We start from the raw sequence: 27476 nt of genomic DNA on the forward strand, positions 1-27476 counted from the left end.
GGTTTACACTCACAGGAGTGCAATCCCATCTGCCCTCAAATACCACACTACAGCCAAAATGAAATTTTCTTCCAAAATGAGGATCTTGTTGCCAGCAGTCAATGCTAGCACATCACAGATTCATTTATAGAATGGTTTGGGGTAGAAGGGACCTCAACAACCATCTCATGGGCAGGGACATCTTCTGCTATCCCGGGCTGCTCCAAGCCTCACCCGACCTGGCCTTGGACATTCCAGGGATGAGACAGCCACACCTTCTCTGAGCATCCTGTCCCAGTGCCTCCCTCCCCACACTCACAAGGAAGAATTTCTCCTCAGTGTCTCCTGTAACCCTGCACTCTGCCAGTGGGAAGCCATTCCCCCTTGTCCTGTCACTCCAGCCCTTGTCCAAAGTCCCTCTCCAGATTTCTTGGAGGCCCCTCCAGATACATCAGTTGTCTATTCAACCCTAAAAGCAGAGCAGGTGAATGACACACAGTGCTGAGGGGAGAACACACACAATAAAAACATTCCAGCTGAGCTGGGGCTGTTGTTTCCCACTCCTCACTCTTCTCATCCCCCCTCTGCACAAGGACACACGAAACAACAGTGCCAGGACTTTGCACTGTTACACCTCTCTGACTGAACCCTGTCTTTTCCCCTCCTGCCAGCACCATCTGTTTCTGCAGCGTAAACAACTGCAGACAGGTTAAAAGCAAGGACATGTTTTAAATGAGACTCCCCCTTCCATACCACTTAAAAAGAGCACAAAGGAGATTTGCCTACATTTTCCACTGTTTTTTGTACCCGTGTGTCCATAAAGCCTGCATTGATTCGGGAAATGTCACTACTAAGAACAGAACACTACTTCGTGACTGCACTACTCCCCTCAGTGTGCTTTTAACACAGTCAAGAGGGTCTTTTCTCTTTTTTCCCCACTAATTTCTTCATTTCAAGTACAGAATAAAAGTGAAATGAGTGGAAAACGATGTTTGTGTTACAAAACACAAGTCTGTTCAAGAGCAGATCATGATTTATTGGCAGTAATTCTTAAACACGGATGACTGAATACAATAAAAAGATGTTTGTAAAAAAAAAAACAAAAACAAACCAAACAAAACCGAAACAGGAAAACAAACAAATCTCATCTTTAAATGCATCATTTGAAGGCGTTGATTAAGGGGACACCGTGTGCTGGCAGCTCCTGGTGCAACTGACGGAACAACATGGCACATTTGTTCCTTTCCTGGGTCTTGCCGAGGGTGTGGAACAGCCGGGCTTGGAAGTAGAGAACGTCTCTGAGCTGCTCTTTGCAGTCCACTTTGGCAAAGTAAGTCTTGGCTTCATTTAGATTCAAGATAGCAGATTCCAAAGCTGTGGGAAAAAGGGGGACAGTCATATTTAAGAAAATATCACAGTAAGAACTCCAAGCAAGGCAGCTCAAGTCTAAGGAGGCCAATTATAAATTCCTCAGCTTTTCAAAACCATTTGTGTCTTAGCAACATGGTCTCTCAGCTAGTTTCTATTATTCAGCCTTTGCTGCAAAATACGTATGTGAAAGTATGCAGATAAACAATGTTCCATTATAAACATCTGTAGAACAACTAATTCCAAGTTAATTTTGTATCCAATAAGCAGGTAACACACTCTGCTGTAGCAGGACTCCAGTACAGACACTGGTTTGCACTTCTGAGCTGTTTCAGAGAGAATTACTCTTCACACTACCTTCAATCTTTTTTTGTGGAGTGTAGGAAGCTGCAGATGCCACCTGACATTTGGCCACCAAGAACATGGCACAGCCCTTGTCCAGGACAGCTCCATGGGCCAAGACAGGTTCTATTGCCATGTGCAGGATATTCAGGGCTTGTTCAGGAATGCCAAGGATCAGCTGAAAGAGAAATACTTGCTGGTTTCACACAGGAATCCACTGATATGAGCAGCTTCTTCAGGGAACACCAACACAAGCCTTGTCTGTTTCTAATAACATAATGTAACACAATTTTTTTTCAACTTTTTCCCTACAATCTTCTTTTAAATCAAAACTTTTGAGTAGAAATGAGCTGCTCTCTGAAATGATTGGGAAAGGCTTCTCTACTCAGTCAGTGCTGACAGCCACGCCTCTCAGAATAAACAACACAACTGAACTCATTACCAGCATTATTTTTAATATACAAGCCAACCTGTGCTACTAGAAAGCCAATATACCAGCATAAAAAAATAACTGAAGACATTGAGACAGGGGAATTTTATGTTGCTTAATTATATACAATAACTATACATTTTAGTGATACACATGAAACTCAACTTTTATTAACTTCCTTGAAAGCTTTTACATTCAGAGTTTGCTTCTTCATGATCGATAATTTAATTCCAACGAGGTTGTGTTCTTAAATCTCACAGGAGTAAAAACAGCATCCAGATCCCCAGAATAAATGTTGCCCTGCAGCCCTGTGAAAACACAAATCAGACCTACCTGGGAGAAAGCCAAGTTCAGCACAGTTTCAGAAGCCAAGTACTGCAGGCTGTACTCCCGAGCGAGGGCCAGAGCCTGCAGCAGCACCGGCAGCGCGATGGTGTGACACGAGGATCTCCAGTACAGCTCTGCTATGGACAGCAGCACCCTGAACAAACAGGGGTGAGCAGTTACAAACCTTTACTCTGGATGAAAAATACCCACTTGTTTCTCAGGGAATTATTCTATCCACAATGGTATTGCTTTTATTATGAATTAGGCTGCTGCATGTACAATAAATTTAAATTACACCCTTAAAAGGAGATGCCACAGACATAAAAAAGATTAAATAACACTGTAGCTCTCTTAAGATTTACACCAAGATAAAACTACACACACACATTTCCATTTCCTACTTATTTTAGATGCAGTGTTCCCTTCTTCCATGAACCTTCATGGAACTTTTAAGTTTACCACGTTTTAGTTTACATATTAAAAAGAACTAGGTTTAAATGACACAATATTTTGAGGATTTCTCCATACTGTGATTAATAATTGAAATGACTCTGTAATCTCGGAATCACAGCAGGCAATCTGAAGACTAGTGAAGTCTGAACACAGACAAATTGAAATGGCTGATTCTAATCACTGCAAAGTGGCTTTAATACTCTGAAAATGAAATATTCTTACCTAATCACCATCTCGGTGTTCTTGATTTTCTGGCAGTGGATCAACAATTTCTGCAGAAGTTTGTGTGCCTCTGACATTTGATTTTGAGCTTTCAATACAATGGCTTTTCTGTTGTGGTACAAAGAAAAAACATGACTGTATTTTTGTATTTTGCATAGAATTCTGCTCTTCAGAACACAGTAAATCAGGTCTCTATTTTGTGACCTGCGTTTCTTGTAACTGCAGACTGGCACCCTGACAAAGTGTACACATGCTGCACACACAGACAGGAGGAAAAACAGATCTCTCTGGTGCCAACTGGACAACTCCCAGGCAGAAAGGATCAAACTCATAAAATAGCTTTAGATAGAAACCAGGGATTGCCAAAACCAAAGGCCAAACAGGCAGCAGAAGTGGGAGGACATGCAAACTAGAAAGCATAAGTAATTATCTGTGAGAAAAACAGGTATGAGGTAAAGCAGCTAAAATCGTCCAGAGCTAACAAGGATATGGAGCAACAGGAAAATGGAGAACAGGGAAGTCAGGACCAAATGCAGAGCAGCAGGGGATGGGTACAAATGCCCTGAACCAGACACTGAGCAGAACATTTAAAGATCAGGGAATTCATGATCAGTCCAATTGCAGAAGGACAAGCATCAGGTCCCACAGCTTGAATATTGCTCTTCTGGCTGACTGGCACTGGCTACTTCTACGTGTTTTGCCCCACTGAAAATTTGCAAGAAATTCTTTGAACACTAAGCTGGTTTTCATACTCACCAAATACCAAGTTTTAGCTGTAACTATTTTTAACGCGTTATTCTCATTTAGAAACAAGACCCCATTAAGGTGAGTGAAAAAAAAATCACATTGTTCCATTTTGGAGATGTAGAAACAAGGCCACAGAGGAATTTGCTCAAGGCCTGAGCTCCCACCCCAGCTATTTGACATAAAAATCTGCTTTCTGCTCAGGTTTCAGTATAGCAGATTTTGAAGATGTTACCACAATAGATTCATAGCTCTAAAATAACACCAGCTTCAGCTATTCCAGTTCTTAAAATGTCCAGAGGAACTACTACAAATTATTATTGCAGGATGCTCTAAGGGAATAGCCCTATAGGTTAGACAACATGACCCTAACTAGTTCTAGAAAGGGAAAAATATACAAGCACATGAGACTGCCAGTGATCATTTTGCTAAATATTTCATTATCTTCATGGAACACACCTGCAAGTGCATGAAGACCCATGATTTCTTACCTGTATACACCTTCAATGCTATTAAGTGCTGTAATTCCTGCTACTAGAGAATCTGCTACATGGTATCTGCCATCGTTCATGGCTCGCTCAAACTGTATTTTCTGATCAAACAGCATCCAAAGCTAAACAAAGAACATCCAGAAACAAGTTTTAGAAGTTGTGCCTGCTCATTTTCTAATCACAAATTAGAATTTAGTTTTTATTTTCCCCTGGGGGTATTTATGTCTAGACACACTAACTCCACTGTCCAATTATTGGATTTACTGAATTACTGTCCTCAACAGAAATGCTCAGGTCTGGATTAATGTTTCAGTATCGAAGCTCACCTACTTGACTGCATTTTAAGTAAAAAGACTCTTTTTAATCATTACTAATGATTTCAGAATTGTAGACAAGTAGACCTGTTCTGTAGTGAAAAGAGAAAGCTCATACTATATTTAATGGGATCTTGAACACTTCAGTGTAAATACTATTTTACAGACTCCTCTGGAAATGTTTCCCAGAGTCACACAAAAATCAGGTTATTAGCCAATTATCTCAGTTATTTCTGGATTGTAATATATCAAAATAAGCAGCACTAATTAAACAGAACTTTGAAGCTTCAAGTCAATGCAGAGCATTTAATTGCTCTATGTGCTCATGAAGGAGATGTATATTCCTCTGTTAATGAAATTTCTACTTGAACAGCTTCATCTTAGGAGGCTGTGTTGAGAGAAACATCTCACCAGTCTGAAAACAACACAGGCAGCTTTTCCATGCTTTTGTAAAAAAGCTGATGCTGTACAGCTTCCCATGAGGATGAGCCAAGGGAAATGAGAAAATGTATAGCCCAAGGCATCCAGAGGAAAATTCAGGAGCAGTGGGATTCAGATCACACTGTATAATATTACATAACTTACAGGCTGAATGCTAAGTATTCTACCTGTGCATGCTGACTGTTGGGAGGGAATCTCTCCTTTAGGTGTTTCAGTATTTCAGAAGCAGCTGCAAAGTACCCCTGGAACATAGAAGGACACTGATTAATGCACTGGGGCAGGGGGTGTCCTGCTCCCCTCCCTTCCAGCACAACCCTCAGGGAAGGGCGTTGCCAAGCAAACACCCTGCATCATCTCTGCCCCCAGAGCAGGCAGAAAGAACCACAAGTCAAATCTTGCACCCTGTGTCAGTAACACCCACATATCCTCTCACCAAATGGCACCTGGTGCAAGCAGCCCTAGAGCTCACCTGCTCGGCGTGCAGCTCTGCCAGGTGACACAACACCACGGCGAAGGACTCGGTGTTGTTCTGCTGAACGCCCACGTTCACAGCCTCCAGACTGTTCATGCTCAGCAAGGTCTGGGCTTGTTGAAGTGCCATGGTGCTTGTGCAAGAAAAATATCTTTTAGTTTTCAAGCAACAAACAACAACCATTTTTAAACTATGGTCTTGTTATGACAATAGTCTACATTGTCTGGTTAAGCCAGGGACCTGGGGAGAAGGAAAACTTGCAAAACAACTGCTGTCCAAGGACTCTGGACTGTGCAGGCACAGCAAGTACTACAGACTGATAGCTGCACACAGCCAAAGCACAGAGATGCTCAAAGTGGGGGCACAGGAACAATTTATGAGCTATTTGCCACTACTAAATGGAAACTCTATCTCTTCTTCAGTATGAGTTTTAAAGGAACACAAGAGAATGGAAATAATTGCACTCAGCCTGTACTGAATCACAGTCTGATTGCTTTATTTTAGTGCACTGGCGAGACACACTCACTTGTTACACCTATATAAATGCATTATTTGCTAACAAGTGCAGCAGCTAATCCAGGAGTTCCAAACAAAGCAAATACCTGCGGCCATATAATCTCCAAATGGCTGTTTTCTGTGCTATGCTGATGTCAATGAGCTCTGACAGGCTGTGCTTCCAATGCAACAGATCAGAATCTTTTAAGGCATCCATTAGTTTGTTGGCAGCCTTTCCTGCAAAAGCTCTTTGCTGAACCAAGGACTGTATTCCCAAGGAAGCAAGATACTGGGAAGAAGGAAAAAAAACATATCTAGAGTGTTGGAAGACAGCAGAGTAACCCAGGCTTGCAAATTACACTGGAGCAGAGTTCTAAACTACTAAAAAAGAATCCCAAAAAGACAGCACAGACAAAGGAACACTGCTCCAGGCATTTCTTTAAATACTCACTTATGCACACCCACACATATGTGAATGTCATTTTGTTGGATGTGAAAGGTAATTTCCACTCCCCCACACAGAAATCTTATGGAGGAGGACAGGACCAGTACCTGGATTTCTCCAGAACTGCTCTGAAAACAGCCTTTGCTTTCCTTCCCTTCCCCACAAAGAGGACATGTCTACTCCTTTCTCCCAACAACAGCAGTTTAGTCCATTTTAGAACAATTCTTTTAAAAAAGGAATTGCGGATATGGGGAAGAACTAAACATTATCAGACAACCGATCTACCAGGGCACAAACTACCAAAGGGGAGGGGTGCCCTGCAAGATTTCACAGAGATGTACAAGTAAACGTGTTCAAAGCCCTGCCAGAGGTATCAGCACTGAGCTTCAGGGAAGGTGGAGGCCTAAGAACCTCCCCTGAGCACCAGACTGTACCAAAATGATGCCTGGGCCAGTAGCCACAGAGAGGTTTTCTGCCTGAAAATCAAACAAGTTAGAAGGAAAACCAGTGAGCCTTGCAATAACGCTCTGGCTTATTAATATGAAGAATAGAAGTCATAGAAACAGCTAGATTTTGGAGGGTTAAAACATGTTTGCTTGAATCCAGTCACATATTTTGAACAGACAAGCCACAAAACCACAAACTCTGATCACACACACACACACACACACCCATCCATCACCATATGGATTTGTCCCAGAATAAAGGATTGATGAAATGGACTCACTGGTAATCCAAAATGTAAGGATTTGTTCACAGAGTGCTCCAGCAGAACACAGCTATCAAATATCTTCTGCTCCAGGATGTACAACCAACTCTAGCAAGGAAAAAGATCAAAATCTCATTGCAAATAACTGATGGATGCAGCACTTTTAACTTGGCTTGCTGTTAAAGAATGCACAAAAACTCACTGGAAATACAAACCACTTGAGGATTGATTCTAAGGAAACTTCTACTAAATGCTGCACAGCAAAACATATCAGAAGTGCAGCTAGGCTGGGATGCTGGTTAGGTTCAGTGATGCACAAAAATACAGGGAACTGTGGAATGCTGCACCTCAGGAGCTTGATAGCATTGATGTCAACTCATTATAATGTTAATTACAGGAAAAAAAATAGAGAGAAATCTAAGTCCTTCCCTCTCACTATGCATGCTCTAAAGGTAGCTGGTTACTCTGAGAATTCAACAGATAGGAAGGAGGAAGCTTCTAAAATACTTCTTTTTGCAACATCTAAGACCCAACTTTGAGCTTATTGCTGAGATCTCTAGGATAAAAACTCCTGCTTAAGAAATTAACTCTGAGCTGCAACAAAACATCCCATGATCCTGCAGATGTTGCCCTGTGTGCCAGGAGCAATGTCACCCCACTGCTGGGCAGTGTGAGAGAAGTTGTGCAACAGTTCACTGAGCAGAACGACTCAAGCCCCGTTTGAACAGAGCTCTTACCAGGCAGTGCTGCAGGCAGACGTGGTCATTGGACTCCTGGGCAATCCTGATGGCTTCCTGAAGTGCCAGTTCAGCCTGCTGGCTATGAGCACAGGGAGAACAATTAGTATTCCTACAGTGCTTAAGATACAGCATCCTGATCCAGAGGAAAATTGATCTGAATTATACATAATGCACTCAGATCTCTGATTTAACAGCCTGTGTTTTCCTCCCAGCACTCTGCAGTGCATTCTGGTTTTCAGGACAGTGTCTGACCAAAATGCAGCTGTAACCCCTACACGGGCTTTCAAACCCTGTACATGTCATGGTGCCAAGTCATTGCTTGAACAGGGGCAACATTTAGAATCTGCCTGTGTAGAAATTGTTGTTCTCAACTTTGCAGTGTCCTTCCCCTCTCCAGTCCTTTCACATCATGCCTCCAGGCAGCAATCAATAAATTCAAACCATAAATGAAGATGGGCAGGCCAGCTTTATCAACAAAATAAATCCCACCTGTATGGCATTTTAAATTTTAAAAGCTCAGATGGTTTTTTATGTTTAATTATTCTTTTGCCAGACTACCAGCTCTATGCTGACTTGCAGAAAACCAACCACACTTTCTTGAGAATATGGATGAGAATAGGCAATCATGCCCACTGACCCTTCTGAGGTCATGGAAACATAACTGAACACTTAAAAATACCCAGGACACAAACAAATGTCAACTCTTAGATGTCTCAGTTATTATGGAAACCAAATAAACACCAAAACAAAAAACAAACCCAAACAAATCAAGATGGCAAGACGATCCCAACCCAACCACAGCTGCTGCCAAGTGAGAGAAAGGCCCTGAAGGGATTTCCAGAAGGAAGGGGAGCTCTGTTTGTCAACACTTTGAGATGTCCCAGGGTGGGTTCCTTACTAGTGGCCGAAGCGGCAGTGCAGTGCAGCCAGGTTGAGCGCGGCATAGCGCAGGCTCCGCCCGTAGCCCTCGTCCCCGTTGCTTTTGCTCTCTGCCCCGGTGAGGATCAGCCGGTCAAAGTAATGCAGGAGGCTGTGTGTGGAGCTGAAGACATCTTGCACCCTGAGGTTGTTTAAATAGCTTAAATAATGCTGGAAAGGGAAACAAAATCAGCTTAAATTGTATAGATACTAAACCAGAGTTTTTGTTTATAATTACTACTTATTTTTGTCCAAAACCGTGAAATAGTGATCAGAAGTTGCAATAGTGATACTACCTGGGCAGAATTTCTGGAAAAAATTGGGTAATTTCTTGGACAAAATTGGCTTTCTGCCCTAACAGGATCTGCCAAATGGTGAAGATTACAAGATCTGGTTGTCAGAATGATCCCAGCGAATCTGAGATCTGTACAGAGGTGGAATCCCTGTATTTATGTGTGAAGTGAGAGTGGGAATGGAGGCAGGACTCCCACAGTGTCTGCACTCAGGAAGATACTGAGAAACATCAGCACTGCTTCCAAATGCTGTGCAGATAGAAAGGAGATGCTAAAATTATGTATTTTTTTTGTCATTGAGACCTGGGCAGGATAATCCTCTATGTTGTGAAGTTCAGCCAGGGACTGTGGCAACCCTTTCAAGGATACCCTTCCAAACAGCAGCAAGGAAAATCCTGTCTGCTCAGCCCAGGGCTGCTGGGAGGAAGAGGTAGAAAGCAAGGCAGGAAAGAGTTGAACTTACGGAAGTTGCTCAAGAAGAAGCTGCTGAGGGACAAAGCAAGAGCTCACACCACAGCTCTGGAAATGTCCCTCAGCACGAGTTATCTGTGGCTTTCAGTATAAACTGCTATTAAGGACCAGAAGCAAAATGACCAGTAACCAGCAAAATTAACAGATATTGCATTTAATACTGACTTTTAAACTACAGGAGTATGAGGATTGAAATTCCTTAGAAAAATGTGGGTAAAAGATATAAGTTTTAGATTTAGTTGACTAAGAATGCACTCAGTCCCACCAAAATTAAGAGGTTTACATCTGTGCATAAAGGGGAAATACTTTGCTTAATTAAGGTTCCTGTACCTTCAGGAGTTTTAGTCTGAATTACTAAACATTTACAGGCAACTTGCTCACACTTTTATCATCTACTTAAATTTCAATAGAGAATAAATTACTTCCAAATAATCCTACCCTAGAGATAAGAAATCCTTTTACAACCATTCTGGATGAAGAAAAAGATACTTACTGCTTCAGCAAAGTCTGGATTAAATTTTAACAAGTTGTTCAATTCCTTTTGCAAAGATGCAGGAGCAAGAGCCTTTGTCTCATCATTCTTCAGTAAAGAAGCCTGGGAATAAAATTTGAACAGTACAAGTAAAATATCTAACTCCATAAGGAGGGTTATAAAATTATATTGTGGTACAGGATTGTCAGGTTGTTATCTGCTTGGAGAGGACATTAAAGAAGATTTTGTAGCAGCTCTGTCTATTATGACAGTGGGAGTTTGATTCCATACTACATTACAGTGTTCACTTTCCAGAGATCAGAGGGACCAAGTCAAATAAAACCTTATTCAAATGAATGTTTAAAGGCACTTAAAGAATCCTGGTTAAGTTTCTCTATGAAGAACTAATGCCACACACAGCTCACTGGAATTTCATTTATCTTCTCACACAAAAAAAAGCCAAAACCTCAGGAAAACAAATCGATGAATCCACAGTTAGCTTTGGCAAGGATTTCAATTAATAAAAAATCACAAAAACGTAGTTCCTAAATTAGCATTACAGACTACTGAATTACTGACATTTGTGTCCATGTGTATTTCTGTTCCCTTTTTTATTTACCAGCTGGAATAACCAACAAAACTGCACATTTCACAGAATGTGAGGCAAGCACAGCAGAAGGACCTTCTGAGAACCAAATATCAGCATATGGTGACATGTCTGGATAAAACCCCAAGTGCTCATACTGAGCAACAACATGCAAGATATCAACAAGCCTCTACCAGACCAGAGAAAACATCACAGCTGACACTGTGGATAAAATTCAAGGTGAAATTCATGTTATGGAACATTTCTTCCACTTTAATGAGAATTAACATACCTGCTGAGAAAGAAAATACTCTGCTTGTTTCTGGGAAAGAGGCCCACTGCAGGCTATCTCTTCTTCCCTGGTTAGAAACAGGGGCAAGGAAAGACAACACAGAAACACATTTCATCAGACACCCCACACTTCTGCTTTATAAAGTCTTCTGAGATATTACAGCTCAAAGCATGAAAGAACACTGAGAAAACTTAATAAAGAACAAAATGTATCCATCAAACTCAGCAATCCAAATGATTTCACACAGTTTAGCTTCAACCTGCAGAGACTGTAGTTGAAAACAACGTTACCCTAAATGCACCCTAAAAAAAACTAAAGAAAAACAGCAGAGAGAGTATTTGACATATTCAAATGGCTCTGCTCTATTTTTTCTGTCTTCTGAAGGGCCACATCCATCACTGCTGGAAACAGCTGCTCTGCAAGACATTTACTCTGTGGAAAGCCAGCAAGTCCAGCGCACAGCCAGACCCCAAAAGCTGCTGTCTGACGATGCAGCAACTCCTGCAGAAGATTATACAAATACAGGTTGCAAAGTAGATTTTAAATATGTGCACACATATAATACTTCCAGGATTATTCTTCAAATGGAACACCTGTTCAGCAGATGAAAACTCTCAGCACTTGCTTCTCCTTTTTGAGGTAAAAAGACACGAGTTCTTTTATTTGGAGACTGATGAAAAGCAAAACAAAACCGTTCAACTTCTCCTTATTGAGCAATCTTTCCTTGTTGGAAGCAGAAGTGACCTCTCCAACAGTTTTAGCATGTAAAAAACAGAGGAGTCACTCAGCAGTGGGAAACTGGGGCCAGCAGCTGCCTTAGGGCTGTGGCTCCCTAAGCGAGGATGAGGCAGTGTCACCTTCCCCAGCCACTGACAAATGTTACCACACGGTGGCACCAAGGAAACGAGCGGCCACAAAGCTCAGCCCGGCTGCAAGATGCTTTAAAAAAATCAAAGATTCATTTTCTTAAGAGACAGGAAAGGCTTTAACATGAATTTATCACCTTAAAGGCCCGTCAAGTTCTTCTTTCTCCATTTTCCCATCCAGCTCCTCTGGATTTGTCAGCTCCATCTCATTCTCGTCGGCTCCATCCTTTTTCTCATCCTTTTGGAAGTACTGCTGGAGGGCTGTGTAAAGTTTATAGACCTGGCTGAAGGAAAGTTTGTTGTATGCCAGGATCATGTGGCGCAGGAACAGACCTGGAGAGGGGAAACACCTGCTGTGAGCACAGGCTGTCAGATGCTGCTGCAGACAGGACACTAAAATCATGGCCAGCAGCTTAAACAACATCATTTAGTTCCTCATTGAACAGAAATTAATGAGAAATGGAATGGAAATTAGTGAGTCTCATCTCAATGTGGCAGGGTGTAAATCTGGTTTTAATTTGGCAGCAAGTCTCACTAAAGATAAGTGATAAATTGTCAAAATCAGTGACAACCTCAAAACGTGCAAAACCATCGGTTAATGTGCAACATCTGAGCAAGAGAAAAATGACATTCTGCAATTTTACACCTCCCCAGCAAAACAAAGCTTTGTCCTGAGGGAATCACGTCAATGACAGATATCACATCAAAAATAGCTTATGGATAACAATTATTTACCTACTACACTTGTTTTGTGAACTTCTGGCTCTGTCCCTGAGAACGAATCTGAAAGGTCATCAAAAAATTGTTCCATGTCTTTCAGTTCTCCTTCTGCCATAAGTTTTAACCTAAACAGGAGAAGAAAATGACATTTTTTAGGGTATTAATATGGACATCAAATAAAATATTCTCCTGCTTCCTGCATAAATGAGTGAACACAAACCAGTGATAGCTAATTTCTTGGACCCAGGAGGTTTTCACACTGAGATGAATAAGATCATATTAAATATTGGTAAGCCAAATAATAATCAGGTTTGGGATTTTTTTTCTTTTTAATTTTTTATTAAAAGAGAATAATTAGACAATATTATTATTCAATAATAATACATTACATTATTATTGTTATTGCTATTATTATTATTGTTGTTGTTTTTATTATAATATTAGATGAGATTGTTATTCATAAAACAAATAGGAACCCTTTTTATTTTTGAAATTTAAAATTTGTGACTGATTACATTTTTGGAACTGTTGCTGTTTAGTGAGTTATCTGATATGACAATATATCATCACAGAAACTTTAAATATGACGACTTCGATGTTGGTTTCAGAACTTAGTTATGAGAAGTTAAGAAATCTGTCGGAGTAGAGTTTTGGCCCAAATGTATGCTTTCAAAACCTGACATTTACAGGTTTCAGAGCCCTTTCCAGCGCTCCGAGCGGACACAAACAGCGCAGAGGATCCGCACGGCGGCCCCGGTGGTTCTTCCCCCGCCCCGCCCGCACGGGCCCCGCACCTGATGTGGACGGAGCTGGCCAGGTGCGGGCAGCACTCCTCGATGGCCTTGCGCAGCCGCGACAGCGCCATGTCCGGACCCTGCGGAGGACAGCGACATGTCGCGACAGGCCGCGACACAACGGGGCCGCCTCTCCCCCCGCCCCAGCCCGGGCCCCGACCTGCAGCAGCGGCAGCAGCAGCCGGTTGAGCCGCCGCCGCTCCAGCAGGCCGAGCTGCGCGCCGGCGCGTCCCAGCTCGCTGAGCAGCACGAGCAGAGCCATCTTGTGCGGGGTGACCCAGTCGCGGACGCCGAACACGTTGGCGTGCACGACGCCGTTCGTCAGCATCGGGTTGAAGTACAGGCTCTCGTGCACGCTCGCCATGGCGGCTCCCTGCCGCCCGTCACCCGGGAAACCGCGCGCGCCCGCCCCGCCGGCCAATCACCGCCCCCGCCGCCTGCACGGGCGCTGCTCCGCAGCCAATCACAGGAGGGGCTGTGCGCCGGCACTGGGGGCCGGCGCGATGGGCCGGGCGCGAGAGAGACGTTCCGGGGAGAGAAGGGTCCGGGCGGTGACGGGGCTGCTCCCCCTCAGTGCAGCCAGGCCACGGCTGGGGACAGCCATGGGGACAGCGAGGGGATGGGCTGCGCTGTGCTTGGGCAGCTGTAGCTTTGAGGAGTTATCTGCTAGATAAGGGAACAGACATTTTCCCTCTGTGCTGGCACTGCTAAGGCACTGCAAATCCTGGAGTCAATTCTGGCTCACTCATGCCAAGCAAGACCTTGAGGGGCTGCAGCGTGTCAGGGAACAGCTGCAAGGGGCTGCAGCTGCAAGGGAACAGAGCTGGGGAAGGGGCTGGAGCACCAGGAGAGGCTGAGGGAGCTGGGAAAGGGGCTCAGCCTGGAGAAAAGGAGGCTCAGGGGCCCTTGTGGCTCTGCACAGCTCCCTGACAGGAGGGGACAGCCGGGGATCGGGCTCTGCTCCCAGGGAACAGGGACAGGAGGAGAGGGAACGGCCTCAGGCTGGGCCAGGGCAGGCTCAGGGTGGATATCAGGACAAATCTCTTCACTGAAAGAGTGGTAAAGCATCAGAAGGGGCTGACCAGGGAAGTGGTGGAGTCGTCATGCCTGGAAATGTCCAAGAAACAAGTAGAGATGGCACTTTGCAACAGGGTCTGGCGGTTGGTAACAGGTTGGACTTGATGGTCTTGTCTTTTCCAATTTTAATGATCCTATGATTAATGGAGATGGCCACACTTATACCAGGTGAGGTAAAAGTGACCATGGGCAGTGGTTTGGTGGGGTTATTAATTTTGAAGCTCTCTAAACAGAGAGTCTTGTTTAAAAAGGAGACATCTTTCATACAGCATATATATATATATGTAGTTATGCATATTTTATACAGTAAAAATATACATAATGTACATATAATATACAAAATATACAGTAAAATTTAGATCAACCCACCTATCTAATACATTTTCCCTGTGCTCTGACACCAGCATTTCCATGTTACAGAGAACACCACGGAGTGAATTCACTCTCCTTTGGATTTCCTGCAAGTTAATTGTGATACCATAAAGATGCTTCCACATGTAAGTTTTTATTTTCTCAATAACTTGTTAAAGTACTTCATTAAGGCATCATATTCCCAAAGAAAATACTCCAATTATTATAATAGTTCTCATTTTTGTAAGTGAGTGCAAAACAAAACTCAATATTATTATACATCTGCATGTCCCCAGGGATTTCCATTGCGCTGCTCCTGATTCATGCCTGGGGGTGGTGAGAGGAGGAGGAGGAGGCAAATCAAGTGGGGAGTAATTTTCTAGGATACATTTACATTTAAGAAACTTAACATTGTAGCTTGCTGCTGCTGCTGGCGTAATTAATGATCATTTCCTCGCCCTCAAAGAACTCATTGAGCTGTGTCTGAATGCAGAACGCAGGAAGTAACAGCCCCTATTATGTTATAAAGGTCAATTTGCTGACATTTCCTGAAAATAATGCCCGATGGCCTGGGCGGAAACACGGAATTGGTGGCGTGGCAGGACAGGCAGGGGAGGGGGATGAGATAAAGTCCGGGCTGCAGCCAGCCAGTGCAAGGACTGGGAGGGAAAAGGAAATGACAAACATCTGGTTCTGATGTTTCTGTGCAACGCTCTGGAGCCGAAGTGTGAACTCTGCTGACAATCCTTCAGTGCGTGGTGCAGAGGGAACATTTAGAATACACTTTTGAAGTATATTTAAATCAGCTCTCACGCCTAAAAACCAGCAGTGAGGGATGACTTTGATTGTATTAAATCTAAGATTAGGTAACACAGTTGAAAAAGTCATCTTTCAGTTTACCTAAAATAGGCTGTGCCTGGCAGCGAGGCCAGAGGGGCCGCCAGGATGATCTGAGGATTGGAGAACTTCTCCTGTGAGGAAAGGCTGGGAGAACTGGGCTTGTTCAGCCTGGAAAAAAGAAGTTTTGGGGTGACTTAATTGTGGCCTTCCAGTGCCTGAAGGGGCCAACAAAGATAGAGGCCCTTTTAAACAAACTGATTACAAGGGCCTGGAGTGACAGGACATGGAGAATGGCTTTGAACTGGCAGAAGGCAGGGTTAGATGGAATTTTGAGAAGAAATTCATCCCTGTGAGGGTGCCCAGAGAAGCTGTGGCTGCCCCTGGATCCCTGGAAATGTCACACAGGCTGGAGGGGCTTGGAGTAATCTGGGATAGGGGAAGGTGTCCCTGCCCATGGCAGGGGGTTGGAAATAAATTATCTTTAGGATTCCTTCCAACCCAAACCATTCTGATTCTGTGATTCCTTGATCCTTCCCATAGCCATTAATATCCAACCTGAAATCCCCAGATAAACCCCAGCGATTAAATTTGTCTTTTTAAACTTTACTATTAAATTTTGCAGATCGTTAAATTAAAACCAAATTAATATTCCTGGGAAGAATCACATCCCTGCCTCTGTCTCTGGTGCTGTGTGAAACCTCGGGGGATTACGGAGCTGCAGCGAGTCATTGTCACTTGTTATTTGGTGGCAGAAGGAAATGGGACATCTTGCAATAATAGATTTAAATCTTTTAATGCTGCTTTGGCACAGTCCAGGAGGCTCAGCGAGGGCAAGTCTTTTATTAATAGAACCTCTTGAAATGCTCCTTTTCACCCACGGAGTAGCTGGCACAGTTAAAGATCCTCGTTTAAAACCCTCAGTGTGGTTACAGTCTGGGCATGCTAATGCAGTAAAAGTCATCTCAAATCACATGTTAAGGACATGATTCATCCAGATCTGCCCAAATTAAGGCAGGAGTGGCAAGTGCAGCTGCCAGCACTGTCACCAGATCTCAGCTCTGTCAGGCCCACGTTACTCCCTAAAACATCTGTGTTTGGGAGGATTTCTTGTTAACAAATCCTTAACAGAGAAAAAGCGAAAATGTTGGGTTTTGCTTGGTTTGGGACAGCCTTTACCCCATTACAGTGACTGTAATGGGAGTTCTCATGTTTTAATGTATTATTATCAACAAAAATATGTGTATAATTTGGTATTTCAAGGGTGGCTCTGAATTGACAGAGTTGAAATGACATAGAACTTCTTAAAAACCAAATTGTACCGATATTTTTAAGGTGTCTTAAAGCAATCCCTTGCAGGAGAAATGTGAGGAAGGTGCCACTGCAAGCTCCAACGTTGTATTCACAAGGCTTTTCTATTTTTTCTATTTTTTTAGTTGCAAGCTATTATGGGGGGGAAAAATGAAGTTTTTTATAAAGCCATGTGTACAAGTTCAGAACATAACTAGAGCTTGTCAAGGAGCATAAGCATTTCTGAAAAAAGGTGACCTGCTTTTGAATTAAAATATGGTGTCAATACAAATCCAGAAGTTGGGCTGTGTGCAGTATCTGTTCTTACTCCTGAAGCTGCCAGGACTGTGCCATTCACATGACAATTACACACATTTTTCCCCCCCTTTTTTATCCACTTCTTGTATATTATTTGCTGAAAAAAATAGATCCTTCTTGCAGAAATTAGCAGATTGCATCCAACCCTTTGTAGGGGTAAATTTGATTTGTGTTCCCTGTTTATTTTCAGCCACTTTTGTCTGCTCCTCTTTTTTGGCAAAGGCCTGCCTGGTTTTTGGCCCAGTGTGCTGTTACATAAAGCTTTCCTGAAGCCTTGGTCAGGTTTGTACTGCTGGGGTTAATGTAATCTTCTGGTTAAAAGCCTTCAGTTCTTGCAAGCTATGATTATTATTTTATATATATGTATCCCACTCACAACCTAGAGAAAATAATAATGGCATCTAGGAGCCATTAGATAATAAATCTTTTCTCAAGTTTAATGGTTCTTACCAAAGGGTTTGGTAGAATTAAACTGAAAGAGGGTGGATTTGGGTTAGGTGTTAGGGAAAAGTTCTTTATGCAGAAGGTGGGGAGGCTCTGGCACAGGGAAGCTGAGGCTGCCCCTGGATCCCTGGAAGTGTCCAAGGCCGAGATGGACATTGGGGCTTGGAGCAGCCTGGGATAGTGAAAGGTGTCCCTGCAGTTCCAGTGCTCTGCCACCCTCCATGGAAAGAAGCTCTTCCTCATGTTGAGGTGAAACCTCTTGTGTTTTAGTTTATGGCCATTTCTCTTCATCCTGTCATTGGGCACCACCAAAAAGAGCCTGGCACCATCCTCCTGGCACCCCTTGAAGATTTTTGTACGGATCCATGAGATCCCCTCTCAGCCTTCTCATCTGCAGACAGCTCCCACAAGTCTCTCCTTGGAAGAGAGATGTTCCAGAGCCTTCATTGTGTCCGTTCTTTCTGCTGGACTCTCTCCAGGAGCTCCTTCCCTCCCGTCCTGAGTAGCTCAGAGCTGCACACAGCACTCCAGATGTGCCAGGGCAGCATCACCTCGGAGCCACCATCGGTGCCAGTCAGTGACTGCATGGGTGACACCATGGGTGTTCCATCGGTGACAGCACCAGTGCCACTCTCGGTGTCCCATCAGTGTCCCACCAGTGCCACTCTCCGTGTCCCATCAGTGCCACTCTCGATGCCACTCTCGGTGCCCCCCGCATGTCCCGGCCCCGCTCGGGGCATTTCCGCGCCCCCTCGGCCCCGCCGTGTCCTCTGCTCCCATTGGCAGCTCCCGCTCGCCGTCGGGGCACAGCAGCCAATGGGCGCGCGGCGCGGCTGCGCGGCAGCCAATGGCGTGCGGTCTTTCAGCAGGGCCCGCCCTCCGAGCGGCGGCCCGGCGGGGTCGGCGCGGGGCGGGGGTGGCGCGGCGCTGGAGCGGCGGGAGCGGCCATGAAGGTGAGGGGGGGATCCCTGAAGGTGAGGGCTTCGGCCAGCTGGGGAGGCGCTTCTCCCTCTGCCAGGAAGGGAGAAGGAGGAAGGGGGCAAACCGGGGAGGGTGACGGGGCCGGGAGTCCAGCGGGATGTCCGGGCCGGGCCGCCCCTCCCGGCTCGCCTCAGGCCGCGGCCGCCGTCCCCGCTCTGAGGGGCGGCCGGGCCGGCACCGCCGAGCTGAGGGCCCCGCGCTGAGTCAGCAGCCGGGCAGGGCGGGCCGCGTCCGTGAGGGGCTCACCGGGGGCTCCCGGGGACCGGAGCCCCGGGCGTTCCCCTGAGGCGCCGCGTCGCGTCCGGGGCTGTTGCGCCGTCCCGGAAAAGCTCTGCTCGGTCCAAGGGTGGGTGTAAAGAGGAAGTTTCAGTTAAAATTATTAAAAATAAATCCCTCCCGCCGCTCTCCTGTCGTTCTGCGGCTTTGGTTGCACACCCGGCTTGCACAGGTGTGTCAGGAGCAGCAGGTGAAATCCTCGTCAGGTAACTAAAAAGCCTTAAAGCTGAAAACAACAGCAGAGAAGTTGGAACTCGGGATTTTGCTCTTATGAGATGCACATGAGGTATGGAGAGGGAGGATACCGATGCCAGCTTGTTCATGGAAGTGGAGACTGATGGTTTTGGTGCAGAAATTGGGAATGTTTTGATTAATTCTCAAAGGAGGGTTTTTTTTTTTTGTTTCAGCGTGTTTACTTTGTGTGTTGTGTTGGTGCTTTACAGCATGGTGCCATTTCTTTTACAGAGCTATATGGGGAGTCTAGACACCGTAATTCAATTATCAGTTAATGACCTGAGGGCATAGAAGGAATCCACAGGTGACGTAGGTTAGGGAGAAAATTAATGCCAACGTAGCCCTACCTTTCACCTTAAGTGAGTGGTTGGCAGCAAGATAAAGAGATTTTCTGTTTGATATGAACTACTTCCGTGTGTCCGAAATGGGTAGCAAAAAGTTCCTAAAAATATATGTGTTTGGTGTTGACAGTGATGTCTGAACAGTTGTTACAGGCTCTGGAATAAAATCAGTCTAAGAAGCAGGTGTTAAAGTCTCAGGCCAGGGTTGTGGTTTCAAATGTCTCATGTCCTTTTAGTCATTGTGTGTTCTGCTGCTGCTGTGACCCCCTGCACAGGCCATAGTTGTGTAATAAAGGAAGTTGAATTTTGACAGATCCTTTTGGTTCGTTAATTTATTTTTCTGCTATTTATATGTGGCTGCTTTGAGATATTTTAGATACATAATTGGCTCCTCAGCTTTGAAGAATAGGTGATGAATGAGGGGAATGGTTGTGTTACAGCTTTCTCTTAAGATGAGAGGAAGTACTTTTCAGAAGTTCCAAGTTTTAAAACTCAGAGCTCTGCTGTCATTGGTTTTCAGGATGTATTTCTGGAAAGTTAGTTCCTCTCGCCTAATAAACCAGGATAATTATGTTTTGTCCAGGGAAAATTAATATTAATGCATTTCCACAGTGCTTAAAATGGAGAAGTGTAAAACAAGCTTTGGTTTGAGGCTGGGCTGTGAGTGCCCTGGAGGTCAGGGAAGGGCCGCTGGAGTTCATCCCCCTGCAGCAAGCTGGGGAAGATCTGTGCCTGGGGTGCCCAGGGCACGGAGGGTTCTTGTTTCACTAGGATGAATTCTGCTGTTGAAATATCCATAATGATGAGTGGATTTAACAGATGAGAGGATTTAATTAGAATGTATATTTGATGTTTTAACTAAAGCTCTTGTTCTTACCTTTTGTGCTCTGTGGTTTGAAAGGAGATGTTCTGGCCTATCCCCAGTTATTCTGGCATTAAGTTCCCACAAATGTAAGAGGATTGTATTCAGGGCAAATGTGCAACTTCATCTAAAAATTAGTTATTGTAGTTACTACAAGAATTAAAGCACCACAATACACAGCTGAAGTGCATGTTCTGGTTGGCTGGGGCTTTACAGCAAGAATTAAAAGTCTCAAAAGCAATTATTTTTTGTCTTGGTGCTTTGGGGGAAAAAAAAAAAAAAAATGCTGCCCTGGAATGAAAAAGAGAACAGCTGTTAAAGAAAAAAATATGAAAAAATCATTGTGTTTAAAGGAAGTTGTATACCTCAGCTGGAGAACCTGATGTGAATCTGTTTGTCCCTGTGTTTTTTCTAGCAGGTCTCAGGGAGCCACCTGACAGTGATTAAACTTATGACCTGCCCAACTTGGAGTCCAAATTCCACCTCTAAGTAGAATATGAACTTCTGGTAGAGAATCCAGTGCTAAAGGCTTCCAGGGACAAAAAGTAGCACTTTGTTTATGTGTTCAGAATTTCCAGTGTTTTAAGATTATGTGACACAAAATTGAAATACAATCAATAGAAAATAAGTTTCTGTAGATTTATTTTAATTTTGTTAGACATTTTGTAAAGTAACAAAACAAGAAGGTTCAGGGAGATCTTGAAAAATGTCTTTTTCTCAGTGAAACCGGACTGTAATTATCTTCTAACGAACGTTGGTTTTCAAATTTGAAAACCAGGAATGTTATTTTAGAGTGAGTTTTGTTGTGAGTCATGCAAGAGCTGGATGAGTTCTGGAGCAGCTCCTGCAAGGACAGTTGTGCATTAATCATGAGAAGTTGCTCTTTGTGCCTGTCACCTTTGTGCCTGTCACCGTTCTGGGGTTTGGCCCTCACCTACTGACTGGGCTGTCAGTCACTCCTTCCTTGCTCCACTGTTGCATCACTCCTCAAATCCCTGACTTTTGTAGGGAATTCTGTAGAAGAGGAGTTGTGAGTGTGAGCTCCTTGTGCCTGCCTTGGCCTCTCGGAGGCAAATCTTTCCTACTTTGGATTTCAGCTGGGAGTGGAGCTGGTCTGTCGCAGCCGTGAGCCTGCTGGGATCCTGGAGCTCCGGGCGTTGGCACCACATGCTCCTGGGATGATGACAGATGGAGTGAAGTAGCTCCTCAGCAGCAAGTCACATCTGATGTGGGCTTTCAGATACTGATTTTCTGCCTTTGCTCTGTGATGTTTTCAGGCGGGAGCTACTTCCATGTGGGCTTCCTGCTGCGGGTTGCTGAATGAAGTCATGGGGACGGGAGCAGTGCGTGGCCAGCAGGCTGGCTTTGGGGGAGGTGCTGGCCCCTTCAGGTTTACACCAAGCACAGGATTCTCAGCATATCCAGCTCCTGCTGCAGCTGGCACCAACATTGTCTGCAAAGCCTGTGGACTTTCCTTTTCTGTTTTCAGGAAAAAAGTGAGTATATTTCCTATTGCACTGTATTTTTACCCCTCTGAAGTCATCTGTGGCGTACTGGGAAATCCGTGTGTGTTTCTCAGAAACCTGAGGTGGATATAGGCAGGGAGGGAGGAAGTGCCTTGTTCTGAGGTCACAGGAAATTGCTGTCAACCAGGATTAGAAGTTAGTGACTCTGATGTTCATTAGTGACACGTTGGATCTGGGCTGGCCTGGAAATTAATGGACTCTTGATTTGTAAGATACATGTTAGCTTCAAAATCTTAAACAGTAAAGCAAATCTGGTTTTGAAGATGGCACCAAACGGTGTTTGAGTACTGAAGTGAACAAACTGGGTGATGGAAAAGTTAAAAACTCACAAAACAGTATTAGAGCTCCTTTCTGGAAGTTCTCGTGCAGTTCTGGTTTTTTACAAACCAGCTTTAGTTCTGCTCCATGCTGTTGTGCTCCAACAGCCTCATTCTTCCTTGGGAGGCAGTTTGGGGGGTTAATGCAGATAAATAACACTGAGATAGTTCATATTTTATTATTTCTGTGTGTCACAACTGTCCAGGATTGTTATTTTGTCCCCTCAGTGCCCTAATCCTCTGCAGCTCTTTGAGATAATCATGAAACCTCTTCTCTCAGCTTGTGTGGTGTTTTTCCCTTCCAACATGTCCTGTTCACATGGCAGAGCTTTGTTGAATGAAGTGTTGCATAGGGACATTTCTGAAGCTGATATTAATTTACTATAATCCTGGAAACATTGAGCAGTTTGGGTTTGTTCACAGCAGCTGGAATGCTGACAGTCTTGCCTATTCCAGCTTTTGTGTATTGTGAGTCCTTTCAACAAAGCTCTCTTCAGAAGTGACATCTGGGCTTTGGGAGTATTTCCCTCCCATGTGATTCATCACATGCAAGGCCTACTTTGAGTTCTTGGGAATCAGCTGAGGAAGCAGTAGGTTCTCTAAAGTTTGGGGTTATACTGTTGTTCTACACATGTGAAAGGAGCAGTGACAGTATATTCAGAAATATTTTAACAAACCATAAAATTGATTTTAGTTTCCTTTGTTGTCTAAACTACAAATTAATTACTTTATTTATTTGTTTGTTCATAATACTTTTCACCAAAACCTCAAATCAGCTTCAGTAGTGACAAAAGAGCAAGGGACTCTCTTGGTACACTTGTAAAATAGGCAGGGCAGTTTTCTTTATTTAAATAATAAAAATTATGTCTGTCACAACTGACAGTGGAAGAGCTAATAGTAAATTCTGTAACCTGGAGAAGGAAGAGCAGGGCCTGGATTTGTTTCCAGTATCCAGAGCTGAATGGTTCCCTCCTTTCCCCTCAGCACGTGTGTTGTGACTGCAAAAAGGATTTTTGCTCAGTTTGTTCAGTCTTACAAGAGAATCTCAGAAGATGTTCCACTTGTCACTTGCTGCAAGAAACGGCCTTCCAGCGCCCTCAGCTAATGAGATTGAAAGTGAAGGATCTGCGTCAGTACCTGATCCTCAGAAACATCCCCACGGACACCTGCAGGGAGAAGGAGGACCTGGTGAACCTGGTGCTGGACCACCATGGCTCGGGGGAGGACATGGACGCTGGCAGCTTGCGTTCCTCACGCTCACAGACTTCCAGCTTTTTTACCCATCCCTTTTCCACGTCTGTATCCATGTCAAACCCAGGAGAACTTGCTAACAGAAGGGGAAGCACAGGAAGTGGAACACCTTCACGGGTACAGTGATTAACATGTTTTATGCAATAGCATTATTGTTTAATAGTTATGTATCAATAAAACACCAACTGGTACAGTTTGGAGGGACAGGAAGAATGCTGTTTGTACCCTGCACCTGAAACCTGGAGATAATTAGCAAAGATTCCTAGTTCATGTCAGAAGTGACTTAAACCTGGAATTGTTAGTATCAATTGGAACTTCAAAATGTCATTTCATTGTGACCTGTGATCACCTTGGTAGGAAGGAAAGTGTTTTATAAGGGAATAGCATGGTTTTTTATCCTGATGAGTTTCATTTTGTATGCAGGGACAAATGGAAACATCTGTAAATAACGAAGAAGAAGAAAGTGCAGAAGAGCAGGTGAGATATGAACTATCCAAAGAATAGATTTTTGGCATGTGATACCATAAAGTGTTTTAGATGTCTGCCAACATTTGGCCTCATGCTGTGGGTTCTTGCAGAGTTTGCTGTGTCTGGCAATAAATGTCTGCACACACTGGCTTCAGAAACAATTTAACTTTAGCCAGGCTGCTGCAGCTTCTCGTGCTCCAGCTGTGTTGCTCTGAACTAACCAAGACAGCTCAAACCACACACCTGATGTGTTTCAGACCCCGGGACTGGCCAGGAAGAGAGCGAGGGCATCCCTGTCTGATATTTCCAGTCTGGAAGACATTGAAGGCATGAGTGTGCGGCACCTGAAGGAAATCCTCGCTTGCAATTTTGTCAACTACTCAGGATGCTGTGAAAAATGGGAACTTGTGGAAAAAGTGAGCAGACTGTACAGAGAGAACAAGGAGAACCACAAGACACGTAGGTTTATACTTTATTTCTGCTTTCTTTAGAATACCGAGTTTCCGGTTTCTGGTTTGGTTCTGCCAGTGGAAGAACTCGGTATCTGAACTTAGTATGCTCTGCTGGAACACCTGGAAAATGTGTTTTAGCAATGCAGGGTGGCCCTAGAGTAGCTGAATGTGGCTGTAGGGATTAAATAAAGCATTCCAGGATTGTGCTGTTTTTTTGAGACTTTCTTCCAAAGTTCAGAGAGCTCAGCTTTCATGGTGAAGGTAAAATTGCACAACCAAGAACTGGTTCCTCTGAGAACTGAAACTTGGCACCTCCACGTGCTTTGCTGGTTTCACAGGGCATTAGCCAGAGCTGCTCTGTAGCTGTGCAGGTCAGGGCTGTTATTGCAGAATTAAAATCTACAGTGACAAAAGTCCAAGTGCTTTGGTCTCAGTCCACATTTTCATAAGGTTATTCTGTGGCTGCCGCTCAGTGCTGCTGTTCTACCCTCTGCTCCATGCAGCAGTTGGAACCTTTCACTTGGGTAATTTGTCCTCAGACCAATTCTTACTCACACAAAACTTGGGAAAAAAACCCTAGAGCTTAAGGTTTATTTTTTTCACCATGATCTGCATGATCTGATGGAATGTTCAGTTATTGATGGGGATGGTGACTATTTGCAATGAAACTTGAAAGGTTTTGTTCACTTCTGCCACCTTTATGGCCTACTTAAGGCTTCCACTTCTTAGTCTGCTGTATTATTATTGTGTTTAATCTTCTGAGGAAAGTGTTCTGCCAAACAATGAGCTCTGAGATGGAAAACCAACATGCTCTGCATTTTAATCCAGCATGTTATTTCGTAGTCATTACATTCAGAATTGAAAATAGTTTGAGTTTAAAGAATGAAGCCAAATATTGGATGCTCACTTGAGGGGCTCTCTAGTTCTTATTTCTTTGCTTATTTTTGGTGGAAGATAGATCAATTCATAGCTGGGGGTTAAAAGAGTTTGTGTGAGGGAGTGGAGCAGGGCCAGGCTGGAACTGCCCTGGTTCTGCAGGGCCCAGGGCTGTGACCTCCCTCTCTGTTGGTTTCCAGAGGGGGAGAGGATGCAGCTGAACGAGGACGATGACAACCTGTGCCGGATCTGCATGGACGCCGTGATCGACTGCGTGCTGCTGGAGTGTGGCCACATGGTCACCTGCACCAAGTGCGGCAAGAGGATGAGTGAGTGCCCCATCTGCCGCCAGTACGTTGTGCGGGCCGTGCACGTCTTCAAATCCTAAGGCAGCCCTGCCCCGAGTGCCCATGGCAGGATTCCTGTGGGCAGGATTCCTGTGGGCAGGAATGCTGGGCCCTGGGGTGCACGGCAGCGTTGTCATTTTGATTAAACTCGGCCTTTTCAACGTCAAGATGTCCAAGTTGGTGAAAGGTTTTTCAAGCAGCTCCTGCAGCGCAGGGCTGGGCAGGCCCAGGTGCTGCCCCACTGACCTTACTGCCCCACAGATTGCTGGAGTCAAACTGTTTACAGCAGTTCTTGCTCTCTTCTGAAGAATCTCACCTGTCCTTACGCATTCAGCACTCGGCAAGTGGTCAGCAAACACCTCTGCTTGAGCCTATTAGCCTGTGGTGTTCTCTAGTGCATTAGAAGCAATGAATATATCAGTTGATTATTCAGCTTTTCCCTAATGATAGAATGTATCTGTTCCGACAGCCTGGCTCCTGCTGGTGTCGGACACAGCTTAGGCAGCACTGCCATGAACTGTTCCTGCACAGAAGCCCTTAAGCAATCTTGCTTTATGCTGATTGCTCCCTCTGAATGTCTGTCATGACACGCGTGCTGTCTTGGCTGTTCTGTCTGTGTACCAAACACTCCATCACTTTGCAGGGCTCAAGGGCTGCACTGGGCTCTGCCTGGTGGGCTCCAAAAACCAGTTACTAAGTGGTTTTTAGTTTAGGAATAAACTATTTTTTTAAGAAGGGGTACAATAGTAAAACATGTTAATGTGGTCCTTAATCCGCTCATGCCTGTTGTAACTATTAATCTGTGATGATTGTACTCCATGTGCCGACAGCCTGATGTTACTGTGAGTCCTGGTCAGGGCACCACCTCCTTGCTGCTAACGTGGAATGTACGGCATTACTAACCTTAACTGGGGAGGGGGAAACAGGAGCAGGGCTGGTTTTTGTTTAAAATCTCCTGTTCACAGACTTTCACCCAAAGCCAAGTCACCCAAACCAGCTTCCCCAGGGGCTGCTGAGGGCCCTGTCTTGATGCCAGCCCTGGGCCCAGGGTCAGACTGAGCTTTGTGCCATGAGCTGGGATCCAGGTCCTCTTGCAGCAGGAATTGCTCCTGGGTCCCTGTAGGATGTGTGTGAGCAATGAACTGGGGAAGGGAGCAGCAAGAGGAGCTTGTGCTGGGGGTGAGAACAGGATCCCTGTGACCAAGCATGGGGACAACTGGGATTGGTGAAGTTCATTGTAAAAAAGAGGTGAGGAAGGACCATGTGTGTCCAGTTGTTCTTTAAGCTGAGTTGATTTTAAAAGGTACAGTTTCTCCTCTGATCCCCCCTGTGGCAGGAAAGTCCCAGAGCCAAGGCTGTTCTTGGCTGAGGGAGTAGGACCTGAGAACTGGACCTGTGCTGCACTGGCACCTGCTCTTACTTTTGTGAACTGTTAAGCTGGCTTGGAAGGGAGAAAGCAGCTCCTCCTCACACAAAACACAGCTCCAAGCTCTACTGGGTATTTTTCAGAAGGGAGCAAACCTCTCAATGGCTTTATTTTTTAGAAATAACTTTTTAATGGTACTTAATTCCTGGAGTCTGTCCAGAGGGGAGGCTAATGAAGACAGACATGCCCTTGGTGTTATTTCCATGCTGCTCATTAGCCACTCGAGCTTAATAAAGATGGGTGATGGGCTCTCTCAGCCTCTGTCTCTTTTCTTACCCAGCCCTGGCAGTGCTGGGGGTTACTCGGCTCCAGTTTGAATGTTCTCAAGCTGTCAGTGCTCCTGCAGCCTGCCTGGGCAGATCCCTGCTGGAGGAATGGAGAGGTGGATGTAACAATGCCCAGCAAATGCTCAGAGTCC

The 27476-nt window shown here is 44.6% G+C and overlaps 3 protein-coding genes across 13 annotated transcripts in view; 1 reads left to right on the plus strand and 2 right to left on the minus strand.

Annotated features, from left to right (window-relative positions):
* Window positions 1-994: 994 nt before the first annotated feature.
* On the minus strand, window positions 995-13869 carry ANAPC5 (anaphase promoting complex subunit 5). The gene is made up of 17 exons (XM_086855374.1): window positions 13545-13869; window positions 13385-13464; window positions 12606-12715; window positions 12008-12203; window positions 11005-11071; window positions 10148-10249; window positions 8871-9061; window positions 7970-8051; window positions 7251-7340; window positions 6186-6367; window positions 5581-5716; window positions 5279-5353; window positions 4357-4478; window positions 3122-3229; window positions 2453-2600; window positions 1705-1867; window positions 995-1353 (listed from the first exon to the last, which is right to left on the minus strand). Exons 1-17 carry the CDS (start codon window positions 13746-13748, stop codon window positions 1139-1141), a joined length of 2271 nt encoding a protein of 756 aa, XP_086711500.1. The 5' UTR covers window positions 13749-13869; the 3' UTR covers window positions 995-1138.
* RNF34 (ring finger protein 34) lies at window positions 13828-27314 on the plus strand. 8 transcript variants are annotated; one of them, XM_086855385.1, is made up of 8 exons: window positions 13874-14629; window positions 14882-14958; window positions 17448-17539; window positions 21673-21891; window positions 23223-23606; window positions 23913-23966; window positions 24215-24416; window positions 25486-27314. In XM_086855385.1, the coding sequence occupies exons 4-8, from the start codon at window positions 21688-21690 to the stop codon at window positions 25671-25673; spliced, it is 1032 nt and encodes a 343-aa protein (XP_086711511.1). In that variant the 5' UTR covers window positions 13874-14629; window positions 14882-14958; window positions 17448-17539; window positions 21673-21687; the 3' UTR covers window positions 25674-27314. The 8 variants fall into 8 exon arrangements, with proteins under 8 accessions (XP_023793049.1, XP_023793048.1, XP_086711511.1 ...); XM_086855386.1 differs by having other exon boundaries at window positions 13901-14629; window positions 14866-14958; XM_023937281.2 differs by lacking the exon at window positions 17448-17539 and having other exon boundaries at window positions 13828-14629; window positions 14866-14958.
* Window positions 27134-27476, minus strand: part of KDM2B (lysine demethylase 2B) — a 106962-nt gene continuing 106619 nt past the window's right edge. For 3 of the 4 annotated variants that reach the window (XM_086855359.1, XM_086855360.1, XM_086855358.1), the window contains exon 17: window positions 27134-27421. In XM_086855359.1, the coding sequence (XP_086711485.1) occupies window positions 27272-27421 (150 nt within the window). In that variant the 3' untranslated portion in view covers window positions 27134-27271. Of the gene's footprint in view, window positions 27425-27476 lie in introns of all 4 variants that reach the window. The other variant, XM_086855357.1, reaches the window with a different exon arrangement.

This window comes from Cyanistes caeruleus, chromosome 18 (genome assembly GCF_971803275.1).
Source record: "Cyanistes caeruleus chromosome 18, bCyaCae1.hap1.1, whole genome shotgun sequence".
In the NCBI taxonomy this organism is placed as follows: Eukaryota; Metazoa; Chordata; class Aves; order Passeriformes; family Paridae; genus Cyanistes; species Cyanistes caeruleus.

What these genes read in the sequence shown, in the direction of transcription:
- ANAPC5 (XM_086855374.1), bottom strand. Translation starts at nt 13,748, where the DNA reads ATGGCGAGCGTGCACGAGAGCCTGTACTTCAACCCGATGCTGACGAAC. An exon ending in TGCTGCTGCCGCTGCTGCAG is followed by an intron (nt 13,465 to 13,544) that starts GTCGGGGCCCGG and finishes TGTCCTCCGCAG; the next exon opens with GGTCCGGACATGGCGCTGTC. An exon ending in GCCAGCTCCGTCCACATCAG is followed by an intron (nt 12,716 to 13,384) that starts GTGCGGGGCCCG and finishes TCTCCTGTTTAG; the next exon opens with GTTAAAACTTATGGCAGAAG.
- RNF34 (XM_086855382.1), top strand. Translation starts at nt 18,649, where the DNA reads ATGAAGGTGAGGGGGGGATCCCTGAAG. An exon ending in TGAGGGGGGGATCCCTGAAG is followed by an intron (nt 18,676 to 21,672) that starts GTGAGGGCTTCG and finishes TGATGTTTTCAG; the next exon opens with GCGGGAGCTACTTCCATGTG. An exon ending in TTTCTGTTTTCAGGAAAAAA is followed by an intron (nt 21,892 to 23,222) that starts GTGAGTATATTT and finishes CTTTCCCCTCAG; the next exon opens with CACGTGTGTTGTGACTGCAA.